Source organism: Festucalex cinctus, chromosome 16 (genome assembly GCF_051991245.1).
Source record: "Festucalex cinctus isolate MCC-2025b chromosome 16, RoL_Fcin_1.0, whole genome shotgun sequence".
NCBI lineage: Eukaryota > Metazoa > Chordata > Actinopteri > Syngnathiformes > Syngnathidae > Festucalex > Festucalex cinctus.
This window is the reverse complement of record NC_135426.1, coordinates 7287311-7309206: the sequence shown is the minus strand read 5'-3', so window position 1 is coordinate 7309206 and position 21896 is coordinate 7287311. Positions and strand designations below refer to the sequence as shown.

Below are 21896 nucleotides of genomic sequence, written 5' to 3'. Positions count from 1 at the left end.
TGAGCCATGATTGGTCGTTAGCTACTTCCTCAGCACAGGTGATGTCATCATCAGTCGACAGCAAGTAGAAAAATTACTTTTTAAAGGTACTAATTGTACATAAAAAATAAATGAAGTTACCACATTAATTATAGACAAAATATTAGCTATTTACTGCTGAAAATGGCTCAATGAGTCAAGTATCCCTTTAAAGTAGAAAAAACCCTTCACTAATTTCAGTTGAACCTTTAATAATTTAAGCCTGTAACTTTTTTTATGCCTTACCAATTTAAAGTGAAACATTAATCTCTTGAACACAACAAAATATAAATTAAAATATGTAATACAAAAAGTTTGTGTTGGGTTTCATCATCCAAATAACTTTTGTATAGTAAATTACGTCAGCTTTGAGTTGCTGATCTGGTTTCTTTTGTTTATTAAATATCTGCCCTGTTTTGGAGATTCGGCCTATCTGCTCATTTTAAAAATGAAAACAAGTGCACAGTTTGCGTACATATTTCTTAATTTATTGAAGCATCTTCAAGCACGTTTATTGATTTGTGGAAACCTGTTTGTCAACAATGTTCCTGGTTAAGCGGCTAGAAGTCCTAATATGATTGGATTCAATTGTATGACATTCATTAAGGTGCTACATCTGTAAGCGAGCGACTAATCGTAGTGATGAAGTGTATGACGCGTCGCCTTGGCAACACGCCGACGGTCATGCGTTGGTTGGTTGGCGTCATGAGGCATTCGTGTTCACATGCGGAGAGGGAATGTACAACAGTGATGTGGTGTCTGACGTGTTGACAGAAAAAAAAAAAAAAAAAAGCGAGCTTTATGTACATCCCCTGAGCCCTGCCTCCTGGCTGCGTTTAGCCAATCAGGGAGTTGCGTCTAGTGAGGTCCACGTTGCTGGCGCTGAGTCCCCGCAAGTCCGAAAGGCCCGAGTTGGCGTCCTACAAAAACCGACAACACTTTCATTTCAGCAGTGTGTGAGGTTTTAAGAAATGAATGTCAACAAATAATTTTTGAGTAATGAGTCATATGTGTGAGAGCATTTTGGTATTGTTTAAGAGCTTTTTCCTTCATGTGTGAGCAATTTTTAGTGTGTTTGTGTGAGCATTTCAGTAATATTTATGAACAAACAAGTTTTCAGTAGTATGTATCAATTTTTCACTGGTGTGTGTGAGAGCATTTTAGTAGTGTGTGAACGAATACATTTGCAGTTGTGTGTGTGAGCATTTCAATGTGTATTTCAATAGTATGTGCATGTGTGTGAGAATTTCAGTAATTGGAAAAAATATATTTCAGTAGCGTGGCATATTTTCACTATGGCATTAGAGCATTTAGGAATAAGTGAACAGATACATTTACAGAGAGCATTTCAATACAATAAACATTTCAGAAGCATGCATGAACAATTTTTTGTAGTGTGTGAGAGCAGTTCAATAGTGTGCACAAACATTGTTTTCTGTAGTGTGAGATCATTTCAGTAGTATGTTTGAATAAATAATTTTCCAGTTGAGTATGAGAGCGTTTCAATGTCTATTTTCAATAGTGTGTGTGAGCATTTCAGTAATATTTATAAACAAGTTTTTCAGTAGTGTGCGTCAATTTTTCACTAGTGCATGAGAGCATTTTAGTACTATGTGAACGAATACATGTGCAGTTGTGAGAGCATTTCAGTACTGTTTAAGCGTTTCAGAAGCATGCATGAACATTTGTTTCAGTAGTGTGAGAGCATTTCAGTAATATGTTTGAACAAGTTATTTTCCAGCTGTTTGAGAGAGCACTTTCAATGTTGATTTCAATAGTGTGTGATTGTTTCAGTTGCATGTGAGAGTGTAGCAAGAGGATATTGTTTGCGACTGAAAGGAGCTTCGCTTGTTTGTTTACATTCTTATTTCGGCTAATGTGAGAGTGACACCTGTGATTGAGGGGTTCCCATTTGCGTTCTCACCTGCGCTGTTTCCTCGGTGCTCTTGTTTAGGAAGTTAAGGGAGCTTGCTCTCTTCATTCTGAAAAAGAAAACAATCATCAGCGTTCCCGCCGTAACGGTACAACCGTATGCTAGCCGAGGCGCTTTTTCCCCACCCCGGGTTGCGCGGTTCTTGCGGTCCGCTGCCTTGAAGCTTCTTCACCAGCATCTCGCTGCTCCTCCTCAGGGCGTCGCGGATCTTCCCGAAAGAGCCGCTGCGCCGGAGAGCGCCGCTCCCGTCCTATGGGGAACGCCGCATTGTCTTTCAGTCGTGCGTGTCAGACCATTTTAGTAATGAGACAGCAGAGATAGATAATAGATTGTGGTCGAGATGAAGAGTGACGTCATAATCACAGGCATGTTTAAACAGCACATTTAAGTAAGTCTGGTTAAAATTAGATCATTTAGCAACAGGAACCGTCGGCCTGTCGATTTGAACTGCCATTGAAAAAGTATTTTCTGACTACTAGGGATGAGCGGATCAATACCAAAATATCGATATTTTTAAATCCTGCATGTTCAGTTTTAAGTATCAATCTCTAAGCTAAAGTTTCAATATTTGGATTTTTTTTTTTTTTTTTTTTGATATTTTTGTGCATCTGAACTACTTTTCCTTCTTTCTGCATGCCATGCTTTCCCTTCGCCCTGCTCACCAACACAAACATTTGGAAGCATGGCGGCGGCATCGTTAGCATCAATGATGACGGTGAGTGTGGTTGACTGTAAAATCACAACTATGTTGTATTAAAATTTGTTTGGTTTTATTTTTTATATATTAGGGTGATGGTCAAAGCCCACATCTCATGGGCACCGCACACCACTGTTGACAAGGTGACAGATGTGTATTTAAAACAATAAAAAATAATAATAATAAAAAAACCACTACCGATATCGGATCAGTATTGTGATATTTGGTCCCAGTATTATTTGGTATCGGATCAAATCTAAAATCACTGCTATTGCCCATCCCTAACGACTACTCTCGCCAGCAAAATTGGGATACCTAATTAGCAGCTAGCGGCTAACACTGGAGTTACTGGAGTAGTTTTTATTTTTATTTATTTTTATTTATTTATTTTTTTTTTTTTAGTGAATTGATTAGTGTCTGAACATCATTTTAGGGCGACATATTGTGGGGGTGCCAAAAGTTTGTAAAACAAAGTAAAATCAGCCGTTATGCCGCTACCACACTGCCGGGAAGAATTTCAAAAATAGAAGGGTGCCAAGGTATTTATTTGGAAAAGGCTTTATTTTGATGTTGCCCTCACCACGTTGGCTTGCGTACTTGCATAGCATTTGTTGCCGCTGCTGCTAGCTTGACATGAACATTTTTTTTAACGTGCTTTATTATTACATCATTAGACATGAACCCCCCCCCCCCCCAAAAAAAAAAAAAGATTAAAAAAAGCTACTTCTCTCGACCACTGTTTTTCCTCTCTCATCCCTGCTGTTCTGGGTTGTCCTCCCACCCTGTCCCAGGCTATGTCTGTACCAAAAATGTATTAATTCCAACTTGATATTTAAACAACACCAGTTGATGAGCAATCCAATGCCTCCTTATTTCCTTTGATCACTGTGTCAATGGCTCCCGGACCGAGAGGTGCTGCCAACAAACGAGCCACAATGCCTAGAGACAAAGATCTAGGTAGGTTCCCTTTTTGTTTTGGTTTATGTGAGAGTAAATAACTGCGTTTGTGAGCGCTTTTCAGTAGTTTCATGAGACAGCATTTCGGTTGTGCACGAGAACGGTGTGAGAACCCGATTCAAGGGTCGCTCCTCGGGCCCTAATAATAATTCGAACGAAGAACAATAGAGACCTCGCAGCTGGACCTGCTCAGGCCCTAATAATAATAATAATAAAAATAAAAATAACTAGCGCTGCCAGCAGCTATAAAGGGCCCTCGCAGCCCGGGTCATTTTGGTGTGAGAACCCGATTTTGTGTGAGAGCGAATCATTTTTCCAATAGTGAGCGTCGCTCCCTGACCCCGTTCCACTCAGCGGAGTCGTCGGCCTCGCTTTCGCCCCTGGGCGCGCCGCAGCCGCTCCCGCCTTCCCGGTGTCGGCGCTCTCCCCCGTCCTTGAGGAGCTCCACCACCTTGCTTTGGTTGATGGCGTCAAATCCCTACGGGGAAGAAGACGCTCAGCTTCCTGCGTGGCCTTTATCGGACCCGGCGGGTTGGGTTATTTGCGCTATACCTGCTTGCGGGATTTGCTGGCGCACTCCTCCAGCGTTTCGGCCGCCTCCAGTTTGCCCTGGCGGCGGTACAGGGCGCCCAGACTCTTGAGGGTGGTGTTGACGGTGGGGCTGTGGCACAGACGAGAGTTTCAATTTTTTCGCACTCGACAATCAAACATGGCCATCTTGTGCCATGCGTGTCCTTTAATTATGGCCTAACAGAACTATTTTCACTAAAAGTAAGATTACATCGCCATTTAGTCGGCTTTCTCAGCATCTCAGGAAGGCGGTAAGATTAGTTCTTCGCAGAGGATCAATAATATATGTTAAACACGCCCATCCTAAACTCACCTGTCCACCTTGCATGCCTTGTACCAGCTGCCGTACTCCACGTACGACCCGGGCTCCTTCCGCTTTCCCTACAATAAGGAAACATTACACGAGTCATCGTTTTTTGTTTTTTAAACTGGTCGCATCGTTGTGCTTGTGGCAACCCACCTTGCTCTCTTCTCGCTCCTCGGCATGCATCCAAATGGGTTTGTTGTCATCTACGAGACACACAACCTTTTCAAAATGCTTGTATCATATATAAAGTACGTTGTGATGCTGGAGAGTCCTCTCACACTAACAAAAATCTTCACTCACACATAAAAACAAAAATTAAAAAATAAATAAATAAAAAGATTTATTTACCCACAAACTCCAGAGTCCTCTCACACTAACCAAAAATAAATAAATCTCACACGCACAAAAAGTAACTCACTAGAAAACTCTCACATCAACCTAAATCCACTCACGTCAAAAAACTTCAAACTAAAAACCACTCGTGCAAAAAAAAACAAAAAAAAACACCTCAAAATAAAAAAACACACACATCCTAAAATCTTCACTCACAGGTGCAAAAAAAAATACACTTTTTTTTTTTTTTTTTTGTCTTCCCGTCCCCAAAAGGTTTTAGAAGTCCGTCTCTATGCGGACTTACTGTTGACAGAGCCAAAGTCGCGCTCATGTGCTCGGGTCAGGATGTCCTTGTAGAGCGTCTCAGCGTCCTTGAACTTGCCTTGCTTCAGGTAGCAGGTGGCCTGCGGGAGACACATGCATCGGCCTCACAAGTAGCCCACGAGAAAAAGGAGAAGACAAGCAGAAGGGCGCCCTCACCAGGTTGTTTTTGGTCTTGGCCACGTTGGGGTCGTCGGGGCCCAGCTTGGACTGGTAGATCTCCAAGGCGCGGAGGTAGTAGTACTCCACCTCGGTGTACTTGGCCTGGTTCTGGCATAGCAGTGCCAGGTTGTTAAGCTGCTTCGCCACATCTGGATGGTACTTGCCCAACACCTGGAGGCAGATGGAAGAAAGTCGGACCTGGGGATGAATTTTTTTATTTGGTGGTTTTAAGTTTTCCGCCGTTGACGCACGAGTGCAGCGGAAAAAATGTCAATTTATTTTAAAAGTATAGAATGAATACAATAACTTCTTTTGGGGTCGCAACGCTAACAAGTCAACATTAATGTATAAATTACAGGTAGTACATTTGACTGTAAAAAAAAAAAAAGTTTAACGTGTTTTATAAATAAAGTTTAGATACATTTAGCAGATACATGTCTCTCCACAAGTAAAAGTAAGCTCATGAATCTTCTTCGCCTGAAGACTTGCGTCCATTTCCCTGCCACTCTTATCAGGCGCTCCCCCTAGTGGCCCGCCAAGTCATTGCTCAATAAGTAATGAACAATGGAGCCATTATGGTGGCTGTATATTAAATACAAATATTGCGATACTTGGGTAGGCGATAATCTATCGGGAGACGAAAGTATCACGATTTATCGCGATATCAATATATTGTCACACTCCTAGCGGTCCTACCTTCTCCCGGATTTCCAGGGCGCGCTTGCACAGAGGCTCCGCCTCCTTGTACTTGCCCCTCTTGCCGTAGAGAACGGCCAGGTTGTTGAGGGTGGCCGCCACCGCCGGGTGGTCCTTGCCCAGCGTCTTCTCTCTGATGGCCAGGGCGTCGTTGAGGAGGTGCGCCGCTTCTTTGTACTTATTCTGATCCCTGAACAACACAGCACAGTGGCTTCGAAATTCACATCGGGTTGTGAAACAAAACATTACGCAGTATACTTGTTTTGGACTTGTGGGTCACCTGTATACGAGAGCCAAGATATTCAGCATGGTGGCCACGTCGGGGTGATCGTGTCCCGATGTCTTCTCCAGGTCCTCCAAGGCCTGCTTGCACAGCGGCACGGCCACCTCGTAGCGGCCCTGCGATGCGTACTGGATCACCAGGTTGTGGAGCGTCCGGAGGCGGGCCGGGATCTCGTAACCGCCCTGCTGCGCCGCCGCCTCGCCGCTCGGCTGAGCTGCGTGGAAACGGACGGACGGGAACGTCAGGCGAGGAGATTTTTTTTTTTTTTGGATGGAAATGTTGAGCAGTTTTTTTTTGAGCGAGCGGGCAAGTACTCGATTAATTGATAGAATAATCACTTTTAAAAAGGTTTGATAGTGACATCATTACTTGGTGTAAAATGTTGAGTGATGCTGAATACAACCTGATAGGGCTGCTCGATTATGGGAAAAACTAATCATCACGATTATTTTAGCAGTAATTGAAATCATGATTTATTTATTTTTTTGGTACAAAACAAGAAATTGTTTTCAACATTTAAAAATATTAAGACCTATTAAAAAAATAGAAACATTATAATTATGCAAGTTCCTTTTGGACCAAACAGAATTTATAATTATATATATTTATAATATTTATTATTTATTTATGTATGTTGGCAAAAACTTGCACTGTGCAGTAGGACGACTATTTTTTGGTATAAAATAAGAAAATGTTTAAATGCAAAAGAATAAATAAAATAAATAATATTAAGACAAATAAAATTCTTTGAAACACTAATTATGCAAGATCCTTTTGGATGAAACAAAAATCATTATTTTAAAATTTAAAAAAGGTGCAACTGTAAATTTAAACATCTCAAAATTTGTATTAATAATCTTTTTTTGTTTACGATTATGCTGATTTTATAATTGGGGAGTGTAATAACTGAAATGATAATTGAATTCCAATTAATTGCATAGCTCTACAACCTGAGTCACAACTTTTCAAATTCAGGTCATAGTCGATAATGGCAGCAAGAACCGGGATGCGGGCGTAGCATCATACCAGCCCCGTGGTCGTCATCGTTGGGGAACAAGTCGTCCAGGCTGTCCTTGGCCGTTTCCCCGCTTTGGCTCTTCTCGTCAGAGCCGGCGGGCGAGGCGGCGGCGACGGAGTCATCGTCGTCCAGCTTCTTGATCTGGTTCATGAACTCCAGGTGCTTCTTCTCCTCCTCCAGCTGCGCCACGCTCTGCTCGCTGCGCTGCAGCTTGTGCTGCGTGGCCGCCAGCTCGTCGCGCAGCCACTGGTTCTCCTGGCACAGGCGCCTCACCTGAGCGCGCAGCTTCTGCTTCTCCGACTCCACCGCGCTCAGGTGGCCCGACAGAGCGATGATCACCTGGGACGTCAAACGCGCATGCGGTCAACTCAACTCCACGTGGACATGCGGAGGAAAACCACCCACGGAAGGTCGCTTACTTGAGCTTCCCCCAAGCCCAGCTCGATGGCCTCCATGCTCTTCCGGAGCACGCCGGACTTCTCCTGCACGGCGGGTGGCTGGGCGCAGTCGAGGAGCGAGTTGAGGAGCTGGGCGTGCTCGCCGCGCAGCGTCTCCAAGCCCTGCATGACGGCCTTGGTGTTGACCACGATCTCATCCTGGCTCAGACGCTCCAGGGTTTCTTCTCGAGGGTACACCATGGTGGACATGGCCAGCTTGCATCAACACTTGGGGAGAAAAAAATGCAAAATATATCTTTCGTTGTAGGGGCTAGCGGTGTGCATCTCACCAATAAATGATGATTTGTATCTTGATACATAGGGTGCGATTAGATTCAAGGATGTGGAATGGTTCGATTTCAGCCAGAAATTATTCATACCCCTGGCAAATTTTAATTTAAAGTTACTTTTACCCAGCCAGCAAGTTTTCATTATTAGAAATAATACAGAAAGATAAAACTAGGGCAGGGTCTAAAATATCGATAAATCGATATCAAATCGATATTCCTTTTCATAGCCCAATAATATCAATTCATAAAACCATGAATTCTTTGGCTTTTGGCGCACCATGAGACTTGTCCTTGGTGTTTTTTTTGGTGTGTATGAGTTTGATGTTTAGTCTACTTATTTATGCATTTATCTCTTTATTCACTCGCCTACTTCTTATTAATTTACTGATGTAAAATGTATTTACTTGTAAAAAAAACAACAACAAAAATTGTATTTGCACTTCAAAAATGATTGCTTTGTTCTTGTGTTGTTATTATTCTTTACTGCACAGCCGCTATTTATGTTTATGTATAGCACTTTGTATACAGTAATGCCTGTTCTTACAGCGTTTTATAAATAAAGTTGAGTTGAGTAAATTAATGTGCTAAATACCCCCCAAAAGAAGTAAGGTAAGAATTGGACATAAAAAAAAACAAAATGTGGATGCATAATTACATACTATGGCTGTCTCTTTTATAGTACAGGTAAATGTGTTTTTTATTTATTTATTAACCACGGAACCTTAGTATAAAATCTGTCACAGGAATGTAAATGTGATTTGCCAGGGTGTTTTTGACACTTTTACATAGCGCTATGGTTGTAATTGATTTAAATTATTATGGTTTTGATCAGGTCATGTTCAATAAAACATACATGATGATACATGATAATAAAGATAATGATAAAGATAATTTTATTTACATTTGAACAAAAAGTGTAATGTCCAAAATTATTCATGCCCTTCGCAATCTGTTGACGTCTATGGGAAAATACAATGAAGTTTTAAACGCTTTCAAATTGTCCAAAATGTTCTAAAGCACCAAATTAATCTGATTGAATAGGAAAAGCTGTTCTATTCAACGCAACAGGGATAAAACAGCAGTTCCCTGCAGTTGGTTTGTGGATTTGTTTTGCTTGCCTTGGTTAAAAATACATGGAACAATACAAGAGGAACATGAAAAAAAATAGTATAAAGTCACAATCATAACATTAGAAAATATTGGTGCTTCCTCTCCCATGCCACAAACGCATAGCTTCAAGTTCAACTAACGACTCGAGTCAGATCATAGCTGTGAATGTGAACGTTTTTCTATTAGCCCTGCGATTGGCTGGCGACCAGTCAGGGTGGACCCCGCCGTTTCTTGCCCACAAGTCACCTGCGACCTCAATGATGACAAGCGCAAAAGCTCGGAATAGTGATTGGTTGTCTATATGTGCCCTGATGTTTGGCAGGCGACCAGTGCAGAGTGTGTACCCCAATCAGCTGGGATGGGAGGATCCGGTTCACCTGCTCATGAGTACAGGGCTACAGAATTTGGTTGATGGGATGCATAAAATGACTCCTTGGTAACTAGCATCACACAGAGGCTGGAAGCGTCACACTGTCGAGTCGACATGGGGCTGCTATGTCATACCGCATCTGGCCATCTCCCCCACCGCAATGCACCACTCGGCTTCGCTGACACGCACCAGCAGAACCAGCTGATGACATAACGGACGTCATCGAACCGGAGTTGGCCGCCATTTCATTATGACGCCGTCTGACTCCATCCTCGAAATGGAGCGACTGTTATAAACAAGTGCACGCTCCCCAAAATTATTATTTTTCTTTCGCCTCACACCGAGAATATCCCTCGTTTCCTCCGTTAGACTCGAAATGAAAACGTACAAACCTGCATCGAACAATTCCGGCGAACAAAGCCGCGATGTTGTGATGAGCAAAAGCCGCACCGACTCGAGCAGACCCGCGTCAAGTAACAATCACGTCACACAAAATCCACTTCCGGCTTCTTTCAACATTAACGGCTGACAAACGTAAGGTCATACACCCCTCCCCCTCCTTTTTTTGGGGTGCATATATATATATATATATATATATATATATATATATATATATATATATATATACATATATATATATATATATATATATATATATATATACATACATATATATATATATATACATATATATATATATATATATACATATATATATATATATATATATATATATATATATATATATATATATACAGACCCGTCACCAGAAAGAAATTGTAGGGGGGGCATTACCTTTTTTTGGGGGGGCACACTTTATCAACCTAAATCTAATGTTCATGTTCATCAGGTTGAACAGCGGCATTGTGACAACTGCAAAAGTGTTCAGAAATATTTTCTGTCACTTAAAAGCGGCAGTTCGTTCTGAAATCTAAAAGACAAACTGAAAAAAAAATGTGTAGTTCATTTTGCATTTATTCAACTTAAAAGTTCATTTGAAACAAATCCACTCTTCACTTCTGTAAACAACTATGTCCGAATGAATGACTCTGTGACCCAGCCCCTTCTATCTGGAATTGGCTACTAGTTGCCTTCATTTGCGTGTTGGATTAGGGCTGTACGATATGGACAAAATTTCCTTTCATTTTTGCCAGACATCTCTATTCTTTGATCTTTGACAGCATGAGACTTCACATCATTTTACTTTTTTTTATAGTGCCTTCTGTATTTTGTTATTTTATTTCTATACTTATACAGATTTTTTTTTTTTTTAGTATTTTATTTGTGTGTATACTTATGTACTTATATTTACTCTAATTAATTTTATTTTGTGTTATTTTATTTCACTTGTGTCTACTAAAAGACTAATTTCTATTCCATGCACAGCACTTTGTATGTAGCAATGGATGTTTTAAAGTGATTTAGAAATAAGGTTGAGTTATGTCGATGATATACAGAAACAACATATGGGTTCAGTGAAAAACTAAGCAGAATATCAATCCAAAAGGATGCGCAAAGTGCTGTTTTTTTTTTATTAGAACTTAGTGACAGTCATCAACATGAACAAACTTGGCAATAAAAAAAAAAAAAAAAGAGAATTCAACTCACATTGTACTGCAACTGCTTTAGTGATAAATAATTTTATGCTCCTTAGTTGTTGTTGTGTATGTGTGACTGCTTGGGTCTGTTAACAGCATACTGTGTATTGCTACAATTCATCCGTGCTGTGTGGCTTGACTAATTAAAATAAAAGTTTGACACTCACTTGTAAACGTAACCAGTGGACTCAGGATTCCCATTGATGTCAACTGTGTCATGCTGGATCGAGGCACGACGTGCTCACTGCTCAGTCCTTGTGCCAGCGCCAGCCCAAATGCGCACTATCTACCCGGAAGTAGATTTGGCTAAGGCACGTCTGCAGAGCGCGCGTCTCCCCCCACCCCACCCCTCCTGATCCTGATTGTCATTGGCTTGCTTAGTTGTCAATCACAGCCAAACTTGAAAGGAGGTATGTGGTTGGCTGGCACGCCATGCTTGACTTAAAACAGAAGGCGCAAGTTTACGTGACTGATAGGACGAATAGTTGGTGAGTCATCTTGCTAGGGCGGGCACGGCTGACTGACAGGGCGGGCACGGACCCCCAAGGCCCGCCCATGGCGACGGGTCCGTATATATACATATATACACCCCCCCCAAAAAAGGGGGAAAATCAATCCGCGTGTCAAGCTCATTATTAAGTATTCATTCTTTATATATATATATATATATATATATATATATATATATATATATATATATATATATATATATATATATATATATATATATATATATATATATATATATATATATATATATATATATATATATATATATATATGTCATATGACCAAACAAATATTTTCGCAAAATGTATGACTTTTGTGTTTGGGGCAACTGACTGTAGACTCAGTCGACACAACAGATTTGTATGTTCGCGTTTTTTGTGTGTGTTTTTTTTGTTTGTTTTTTTTGAAAAAACGCATATTAAATGTTTTCAGGAATTAATTTGAACTATTAGTACAGCGACTGTGCTGAAGAACACATGACTTAAAGAAATTGAAAACATGGAAGAATGAAGAGAAGATTACTATACTACCTTTGGTGAATTTGCTGAAGCCATATCAACAAAATGATACGGGGAAAAGCTGAAACTTATTTTATTTGTAGATTATAAGTAAGTTTGGTCATCACGATGAACGATCGGGGAAAAGCCATTTTAGGGGGTGATCAAGATTTAGCTGGTATTTTAAAATGTTTATGAATCTTTTTTACCACAGCTATACTTACATTTTGTCTCAAGACAACTATAATTTTCACAATAAGTGCATGCTTGTGTATTTTGTGCATTGATTTGTAATTTCACAGGGGTTGTCCACCTCCAATAGGTCGCTTGCACATCGTAATGCATCATGGGAGTTTTTCCTTCGGGCGCCATATTGGGTGGCCCGCCGGCTCCGAAGGAACACTCGCTTACACGGTAGAGCTTATCAACCTAATAATGTCATTTTCGCAATATTTTCGCGATTTACCGGAAGATCAGAAACAATGGTACAGGCAGAAGGTGTCGCTGTGTGGCGGGATTGATCCCTACGTCCTGACCAAGGGTGATTTTTTTGACGGAGAAAGCTTGCTGGCCAAACGTGACTACTCTGGACATTTTCCATTACCTCGTGTTGACAATATGCTCCGTAACACGCCAACAAATGAAAGCCTACAAATCCCATGAGGCTTACAATTATTTTGTAAGCGGGTGGATACAAACTGTAAGCTTAAACGTCGCATCCGAAGAAACTGTTGTTGTTGCACGGGTAAGTAAACCACTTGGTTTGTAATGCTGCACATAATGCATACAAAAATGTTTATTTGTTCTCAGGCTTCCTGTTATCAGTGTGTTTGTGTGTTTACATGCACACCTGCGTTTACCTGATGTGGTTTTTCTAACAGATTTTATAACAGGCAAATGTGGCAGAGCGTACAAGAATTAAAAAGTGACTGTAAGCACAGCCTCCCTGTGTCTTAATTAAATTTAATCCTACCCTTGCACTAGTAACGTACGTTTTTACTTAATCAACTTGGTTAAGGTTAACCACTCTCAGAGGATGTCTGCCACACCGCTTATGACATGGATCCTTGTGAAACACGATGGTGACATTATTACTGCACACTGCAAATGTATGGCGGGGTAAGGAGAATGATGATATCTATTAAATCAATCAAGTTCAAAATGAGGCATGAAACGGCTTTATGTAATAATGCTTGAATGAATGGTACTTTTAATCCTTGTTTCATAGTGCTCCATGAATTGCTATGGATTTGGTTTTCTTCACATTGTTGTATTACAGATCAGGAGAAAGCTGTTCGCATGTGGGGGCTGTACTGTTCTATCTTGAAGCACGTGGACGTCTGAAAGGGTCGACTGCTTGCACGGAATAAAAAAAAACAAGTGGATAATGCCGTCCAGCATGAGAGGGGTAATGGAAATTATTTTGTGATTCTTCAGACAACTTCCCTTTTGTTGCACATATTGACAAAATTTGGTGTGCTAAAGCATTGTTTTTATTTGTTGCAACATTTCAACATTTATTTACATGTACTTCCAAACTTATCTGCTCCTAGCCAAGCCATGTGCAGATGACATATTTTTAGTTTCTGTTTCCAGTACAATAAAACGTATTCATGGTAACTACTGAGCATACTGACAGCTTTCTTATGCTTTATTTGTTGTTTAGGTTCCTTTCCTGCCTGTTAAACAGATTGACTTTCAGTCTGCGAAGCGTCGGAAGAAGACCTTGGAAGGAGAATCTTCACCAGCTGCCACATCGAGTCACCCTACTGAGAAGACTGATATGACCCCGACAGCACAGGAAATCAGTGACTTCAACCAAGCTATTTTCATGTGTGGAACAAAACCAGCCATGCTGTCATTAATTCCCGAGTACTCCTGACTCCTACATCCCAAAAGAGAAGAGAGGACTTCTACCTGTGCCATTAACATAATTGTTTGACAAAGACAATTTAGAATTGTCAATTGAGGAGCTCCAAGAACTCGGCAAGGGGGTTGTACTGGACTTGATGCAGGATATGGTCCAGAATATGCCAAAAGAGACTGTTGCGCAAACTGGATCTAAACTTTGGTTCAGACAACGGGCTGGTAGAATTACGGCATCAAAACTGAAATCTGTCTGTCAGGCAAACCCGATGAAACCCTCCCCAAGTCTGGTGAAATCCATCTGTTACCCCGGGTTTCCACCGGATGCGGTTGAGGTGCGGTCCGGCGACGCAAGCAATTAGATTCCATTCATTCGAATGGTGCAGTTTACACCGCTTGCGGGTGCGTTGCGTGTCGACTGCGTCTCAGCTGCGGCGTGCCGCAGGCCTTCCGCAAGGATAGACCTATTTTCTATTTTTGCCAAAAATACTTGTGCTTCCGACTTTGTGCCCCTCATTGGCAAACGGAAGTCTCAATTTGGCATACACACTCATAACACAACAAACATCTTATGTTGCAGTGCCCATTCTCGGTGCGAGATCTCACAGATCAGCAGTGGACTCAAGTGTTCCTGCCCAGCCGCTGTCACCTACCACTTGCTCATGTCCTTCAAAGACGCGGAGTAGAGTTGTTTTTTGTGCTGCAGCAAATTGTAACATTAAACGACACCACCTGAAGTGTGCCAATTTAGGGAGACTGCCAAAAGGAAAGTGGTTTTGTAACAAGTGTGAGAACAAGGAGAACTGATTAAACACGTATTATTGGGAAAACTCAGTACTGGTTTAAAAGAGAGCAGCTTTTTCCGCTGGACATAGTACAATGAAAGACATCGCATACCACAACATAACATCATACAGTCATACTCTTAAAATAATGGCCTAATATTTTGACACAAATTATCAACACTCGTGAGGATAAGCAGTATATGAATATATATATATATATTTTTTTTTAACGTAAATATCTCAGGACGGTAGGTACCTGTGCTAAACTAAACTACATCATAAATTAACAGTTCAATTTTATCCCAGAAATTACTACATAATCATTTTTCACTTCATTTTTTGTGTTTTTAGAAATAATACAGATTTATGCCATTATTTTAAGAGTGACCATATCACACATTAGGTCAAATCCTGTCATTTGCATTATGTATAGATTTGTAAACAAACCCAACAATAGAATTAGCATAATCTCTGCCTTTATTAGCTCCAAACAAACAATTGAGAGCAATGCAAAACAATCCAGTCTAATCAAAGGGGACAACAGAATTTGAAATATTTGTTAGTGCACAACACACTGGCAATTTTGTCAATTGTGGGGGACCCTTGGCCATCTTTAGTCTTTGAATGTCTTTGAATTTGTGCACTTCTTCTCTCAGTCGCATGTTGTCTTCCTCCAATGCCTTGATATTCGCCTCCATTTCCATCACTTCAATGGCAGTCAAGTCAGTTGGGCATGTGATCCCTAAAGAAATAAAAATAAAAACAAGATCAAAGAAAATTAGGTACCGGTAATAGATTTAATATAGTACTGTTACTGTAACCAGCATTTTTTTTCACAAACTTTAGTGTAAAAGAAATTCTACACATTTTGTTGCAATTTTTAATGTATGAACATTGCTACAGACAAATACTTATTTCTATAAAGACTTCCAAATGTCTCTAAAATCTAAGGTGCGTGTACACACACATACATTTATTCATGCATACAATACATCGTGTAATTAATTCTGAGTTGGCATACCAGAGTCAATGATGTCAACAGTACTGAGGGCACAGGTTCCTGGAGGCGTCTGGCTGCATAACTGCGACAAACTCTCTGCCACTTCGAGTCGTCTTTTCTTTGCTCGTCTCTCCTGTGCACGTTCATGTCTTGGCACCGACTGGGCTGAAACATAGATCTTGTTGTGACCCAACTTTAATGTTGGAGCCCAGTCGGGATGATTGGATGGGAAAAGGGGCGCAGGGCGACCTGTTGTTAAAATAAATACACACACAAATAAAATATATTGTAGACCTATATGGCAAGACTGGTTATTTTGCCGCAGTAAGGTGGCCGTGAATAAATTCTTTAGCATGATTGTGTAGGCTACCGGTGGTCTGTTTTCTTGCTTCACCCCCTTCTGTCTCTTTTCTTCAAGTTTACATTTTGCCACCAAAAATGTTATGTTATGCATTAAGAGCCTAAGATTAATCCATCCCATTTCAGCAGTAAACACTTTGCACTGGCACTACTTTGGGTGAAAATGTTAGGTGTTAGCTTGCGGCTAACGTTCGCAAGCTGGCTTGTACTACCGAGCTTGCTTCCTCATGAATCCAAAACATAAGCGGCTTGCCCATGTATGGGCTGTCGAAATGTTATTAACCATCATGCATTACTATAAAAGGTAAACAAACTTACCGCTCACAAAGTGATCGTTGCACACACGAGCCCAAAGTAACGACTTCCCTCCGAAGTCCGCACGGGAGATGTTCGTCAACCACTTCGCTTGCCTTTTTTTGGACAATTCCTCTGTCTCCAGGCCCTGGTTCCTAATTATTTTCGGAATTCGGAAGAAAGACCGACCATTTTCCCCCTTGGCTTTGTTCGAACAGCCAATGATGCAGCAACAATGTACCATTTTAAACGCAGACAACAAACGTGATAGTTACGTGTTAGACCGAATCACTACGTAAATGGAGGTCAACCAGCATGGCGACGACGACAAATCCGAGGCGGAAGTGACGACATGTGCAAGCGACCTGATTCACACTCCATACCAGTAGGTGTCAGTAATGTACATAAACATTTTATCTTATCCGACGACATTTAACATCACCAGAAGAAGAAGAAGAACACAACATGGCAGCCCCCACGGAACACGCCGGAATCCCTGCAACGTCTCAAATAGACGCAGAACCCACAAGTTCTGAATTTGAACCAGGAGGTTCGGCTTCGGATGACAACGAAGAGGACTTGACCGAGCCGAGGATTCTGGACACCCCTCAGGATATTCGGCTCGAGGCGGTCGCCAACACCGTGGCCGTCCACCCTAGCCGAGACGTGTTGGTTTGTGGGGACGTGGACGGGGACGTGTACGCGTTTTCCTATTCGTGCATGGAGGGGCAGAACCGCGAGCTGTGGTCCTCCGGGCACCACCTGAAGTCCTGCCGTCAGGTGCGCTTCTCCGAGGACGGCGAGAAGCTCTACAGCGTCTCCAGGGACAAGGCTGTCCACATGCTGGACGCGGAGCGAGGACGCCTGGTTACTCGGATCCGTGGCGCGCACGGTGTTCCCATCAATTGTCTGCTGCTGGTGGACGCCAACATCCTGGCGACTGGAGATGATGGAGGCACACTGAAGGTCAGCACTGGTTCTCAAACCTTTTACACTAAGTAGTCACTAGTGTTGTTCTCAAAAGCACACCATCAGAGATCAGGACCTGCCCGAGAACAGATTTCACCAAGTCGAGACCATGTCAAGACCATGGGGGCGGGAATTTATAAGCTTTATGCTTCTTCCTGCCAGCCCTTTTTCTTTTCGGTTATTATATGTTAGAATTGTATGAGGAAATGTCTGATTGTCACAATGCTGTCCGAAAGGAAAAATGAACAAATAAATCAAAAATCAAAATCAAAGACCAAGACCAAGACCAAGACCGAGACAAGTCAAGACCATAAAAATAGGTTTTGAAAACTGTGACAAGGCGGAACAGTGAAGGAGCATTGTCTCTTAATTTTACTTTACTTGAAAATATATTTTTAAAAAATGCTATCTGCAGACAAGGTTATTTTAGTTAACTAAAACTAATGAAAAAACAAACTAAAATTCAAAAAAACAATTTTGTTAACGAAATAAACACGAAAATGCTTTAAAAAAAAACGAAAACTGAAACTACATTTCATGTTTACAAAACTAACTAAAACTAACTATAATTATAGCGAAAATGTCCTTTGGTAATTAATTGAATGCATGAGCCCTTGGGGATGATTTTAAATGTGATTTTTAAGTAGATTAACCGGAATAAGGACATTTGAAAGTGTGTCACACAGAAATGATGTCATCTTGCAGAAGCCAAAAGATTCTTTTTAAATATTGCACAAGTAATGCACATTAAAAAACTAAATAAAACTAGTACTGAAACTAACAGAACCACCCTGAAAGCTAATTAAAACTAACTCAATTTAAAAAAACAAAAACAAAGCTAAAACTAAAATGGAAAATTCCAAAACTATAATAAACCTGTCTACACATCTTTCAAACCACACAAATCTCTTCAGATCCAAACATTGTTAAATTATCTTCTTTCCAGAAATATTCATCTAAAAAAACAAAAAAACAAAATCGGATTTACTGGTGTTAAAGTTAACATTAGCTGCGTTTGTTTATGTTTACTGCAAAGGTTGCAGTCATTTGGGGATGGTTGGCGGGGGGAAGTACTTTTCATTTTATTTTAAAACCAACCAATACCGTGCATTTTTTCATCACTTTGAAATACTCAATACAGTACAATTTTTTTATTTTATTTATTTTAAAGCTTGAAACAGTTTGAAAAGTGTTTATTCTGACTTATCTTGTCGGTGCTTGTGGGAAGGATAATGGTGTCCATCTGGTCATGTTCTTGAGACCAGTTTCAAGACCCTGGCCAGTCTCAAGTGTTCAAGTTGGGCTTCACTGTAAAAATAAACAGAATACTGACGTCTTGTCTAAAGGTGTGGGACATGAGGAAAGGTTCAGCCATCATGGATTTGAAGCACCATGACGACTACATCAGCGACATAGCCGTAGACGAAGCCAAAAGGATCCTGCTGACCGCCAGGTGAGAACGAGATCCGCCACGGCCGCTTCGCCACGCTCGTTTGCAGGCTAACGCTAACCACCTCCTGCTGTTCTCTGCATGAAGCGGCGATGGCACCATGGGCATCTTCAACATCAAGAGGCGGCGCTTCGAGTTGCTGTCCGAGTACCAGAGCAGCGATCTGACCTCGGTGGCGCTGATGAAGCGAGGCAAGAAAGTGGTGTGCGGCTCGAGCGAAGGCACCGTCTACATCTTCAACTGGAACGGCTTCGGCGCCACCAGCGACCGCTTTGCCCTGCAGGCCGAGTCGGTGGACTGCATCGCCCCGGTCAATGACAATATCATATGCGCTGCCTCCATCGACGGTTATATCAGGTCAGTCGGAACCGTTTGAACAAATTACAAGTTAACACCTGTTTGTCCCAGTGGGATATGTTCCGGACCTATCCATGCAAAAAAAAAAAAAAAAAAAGTACAAACCTGCGTTATAGAGCAAGTCCCGGGACCTATTCAGCATGTTTTGGATGTTTAGCGCCGACAACGCACCTGATTCAAACAATCTGGATCGTTATCAGGCTTCTGTATAGTTTGCCGATGAGATGATAATATGAATCTGATGTGTTGGAAGCAAGGTTATTTTAGTTAACTAAAACTAACGAAAAAATAAAATAAAATAAAAAACTATTTCGTTAACGAAATAAAATAAAAACAAAAATGCTTTTTAAAAAACGAAAATTAACTGAAACTACATTTTATGTTTACAAAACTAAAACTAAACTAAACTAAAACGAATTATAGCAAAAATGTCCTTTGTTTTAATCTTTGGTAATTAATGCATGAGCCTTTGGCGAAGATTTTAATTAGATTTATTTTGATATTAACTGGAATAAGGACGTTTGAAAGTGACGTCATCTCACAGCAGCCAATCGAAACGCACCTTCAGACGACGTCGCTCCCATGGTGTTGTTTTAAATATTGCGCACAAGTAATACACATAAAAAAATAACTAAAACTAATACTGAAACTAACAGAACCACCCTCAAAACTAATTAAAACTAACTCAATTGAAAAACAAAAAACAAAAAAAACATTGCAAAAGGAAATAAAAAACAACTAAAATGAAAAATTCCAAAACTATATAACCCTGTTGGAAGAGGGTAAAAAAAATCCAGAGTATGCTGGATCGAGTTGGTGACCCCCTGCTCTAAAGAGACCATATAAAAAAAAAAAAAAAAAAAATAAAAATAAAAAAAAATAGTTCAGCCCCTCCAACATACTCTAAACACATTTAAACTTTTTAAAACAGACTTCAATGTATTCACTTCTAAAAAGAGGCATACTGTGCTTGCTTCAAGCTTATTTTGGACTACCAGTTGAAGTTTCATGCAAAATGGACACATACGACGACAAAAGACAATTCAACATTGTTTATTTCAACACATAAATCTTCAGTCTAGCTAATCTAATAAAAGTCAGCTAGCTAAATGCTAATACTGCAAAATGTCGTTAATGGCCTAATGGAAAATTAGCATATTGTAGATGAATTGGTAATTGTAAACCTTCAAACAGCTGCTACTTACACATCCCATTTAAAACCTCCAAAAAATAAAAAATACAATTTCCAAGTACCGATAAATTTTTTGTCATAGAAACATTTGATGACGAATAAGTCATGCTACTCGTGTAGCAGCTGTGGCTAATGCTAACATTGGCTAAATATTGCTAGCGCTGTTTTGAGAACAAAATGTTAGAAGTATCGCCAAAAAAAATCTGCGATATAGCGGGATCGTGAACAATTAACCGTGATAAATATGGTTTGCACTGTCTTTCAGTTGCTGTTCTGTGTCTAATATTCTGTCACATCCTCCCGTCAGAGCCATCAACATCCTCCCCAACCGCATCATCGGCTGCATCGGGCAGCACGTCGGCGAACCTGTGGAGGAGCTCGCCAAAAGTTGGGACTCTCACTTCCTGGTCAGTTGTGGCCACGACCAGCTCATCAAGTTCTGGGACATTTCCTCCTTAGCCACGACCACCGTCAACGAGTACCGCAAGAGGAAAAAGAAGGACGGACGCATGAAATCGCTTTCCAAGAAAGCTTTCGGAGACAGCAACTTCTTTTCAGGACTCGCTGACGAGCTGCAGAAAAAGGAAGAAGAAAAGGAAGGAGACGACGAAGCGGATGACAGCGACAGTGGCAGCGATTAAAAGACATTTTTATCTTGTAATTCTTGTTAATACTGCACTGTAAACTAGTGGTTTGCACATCCACAACACAGTTGAGAAATATGACTTCCAACCATCCTCAAATGCACAATTTTTATTGTAATTCTTTTTTGAAATTATTATTTGAAAACAGATATCTATCTGTGTGTTCTACTACTTACTTTTTCAAAATAGGACATTTTGTTTTAATAATGACAACGGCCAACAGATTCAGACAAAAAATATGTTCGTCATCATGGTTGTATTTTAGATAATTGTTATGATTATTTTGTCTGAGGAATGATTTGTCAAGTCAGTGGTGAATGTATTATGTCTGTGAGTAAAAACTACCAGATTATGGCATTCCAAAAGTCTCATTGTAATCTAAAAACACACATAGTCTACAAGTGCGATATATTTTAATCATCGATCGTTGGCTAAGTTTAGTTGCACTTTTTGTTGCAACGGCAAATCTATGGGAACATGTTTTGATTACGTTCAAGTCAAACAATGCTCTGAGTCTTGTGACATGTTACTTGGTATTTTTTCCCCCTTTTATTATGAACACTTGTAGGCTAATAAGAGGGAATTTTATACATTTTGGAGCTGTAATAGGCCATAAAAATGCATTTGACTTTTGTTAGTCTTGTTCTTTTTACTTGTAAGTACAGTAGTTGTACTATTTGAATCACTACTTCTACTTATCTTTGTACTTGACCAGAGTGAAACACATTTTTTTGTACGCACGAAACACGCCTGTTGCACACGGTACTTCCCATTACGCTTGCGGAATTGTGGCACAAATCTAGGTGTGATGACTGCTTGCTTTTTTTCAGACTGTGAAATGGAAGGCAATCTTGTGTTAAAAATAATACTAA

The 21896-nt window shown here is 40.5% G+C and overlaps 2 protein-coding genes and 2 long non-coding RNA genes across 5 annotated transcripts; 2 read left to right on the top strand and 2 right to left on the bottom strand.

The window, feature by feature from the left end:
* Positions 1–484: 484 nt before the first annotated feature.
* On the bottom strand, positions 485–10028 carry klc2 (kinesin light chain 2). 2 transcript variants are annotated; one of them, XM_077500191.1, is made up of 14 exons: positions 9895–10028; positions 7715–7960; positions 7304–7634; positions 6275–6491; positions 5995–6184; positions 5296–5469; positions 5120–5219; positions 4636–4685; positions 4489–4556; positions 4158–4266; positions 3946–4083; positions 2077–2201; positions 1943–2000; positions 485–938 (listed from the first exon to the last, which is right to left on the bottom strand). In XM_077500191.1, exons 2-14 carry the CDS (start codon positions 7940–7942, stop codon positions 855–857), a joined length of 1872 nt encoding a protein of 623 aa, XP_077356317.1. In that variant the 5' UTR covers positions 7943–7960; positions 9895–10028; the 3' UTR covers positions 485–854. The 2 variants fall into 2 exon arrangements, with proteins under 2 accessions (XP_077356317.1, XP_077356318.1); XM_077500192.1 differs by lacking the exon at positions 9895–10028 and adding an exon at positions 9477–9743.
* A 2462-nt stretch (positions 10029–12490) lies between these two features.
* LOC144002985 (uncharacterized) lies at positions 12491–16029 on the top strand. The gene is made up of 3 exons (XR_013278858.1): positions 12491–12852; positions 13387–13515; positions 13774–16029. It is a non-coding gene; the product is annotated as an uncharacterized LOC144002985 (long non-coding RNA).
* LOC144002984 (uncharacterized) lies at positions 15218–16763 on the bottom strand. The gene is made up of 3 exons (XR_013278857.1): positions 16437–16763; positions 15780–16007; positions 15218–15500 (listed from the first exon to the last, which is right to left on the bottom strand). It is a non-coding gene; the product is annotated as an uncharacterized LOC144002984 (long non-coding RNA).
* An 8-nt stretch (positions 16764–16771) lies between these two features.
* On the top strand, positions 16772–21845 carry wdr55 (WD repeat domain 55). Its single transcript, XM_077498671.1, has 4 exons — positions 16772–17378; positions 18728–18834; positions 18919–19188; positions 20688–21845. Exons 1-4 carry the CDS (start codon positions 16878–16880, stop codon positions 21019–21021), a joined length of 1212 nt encoding a protein of 403 aa, XP_077354797.1. The 5' UTR covers positions 16772–16877; the 3' UTR covers positions 21022–21845.
* Positions 21846–21896: the final 51 nt, after the last annotated feature.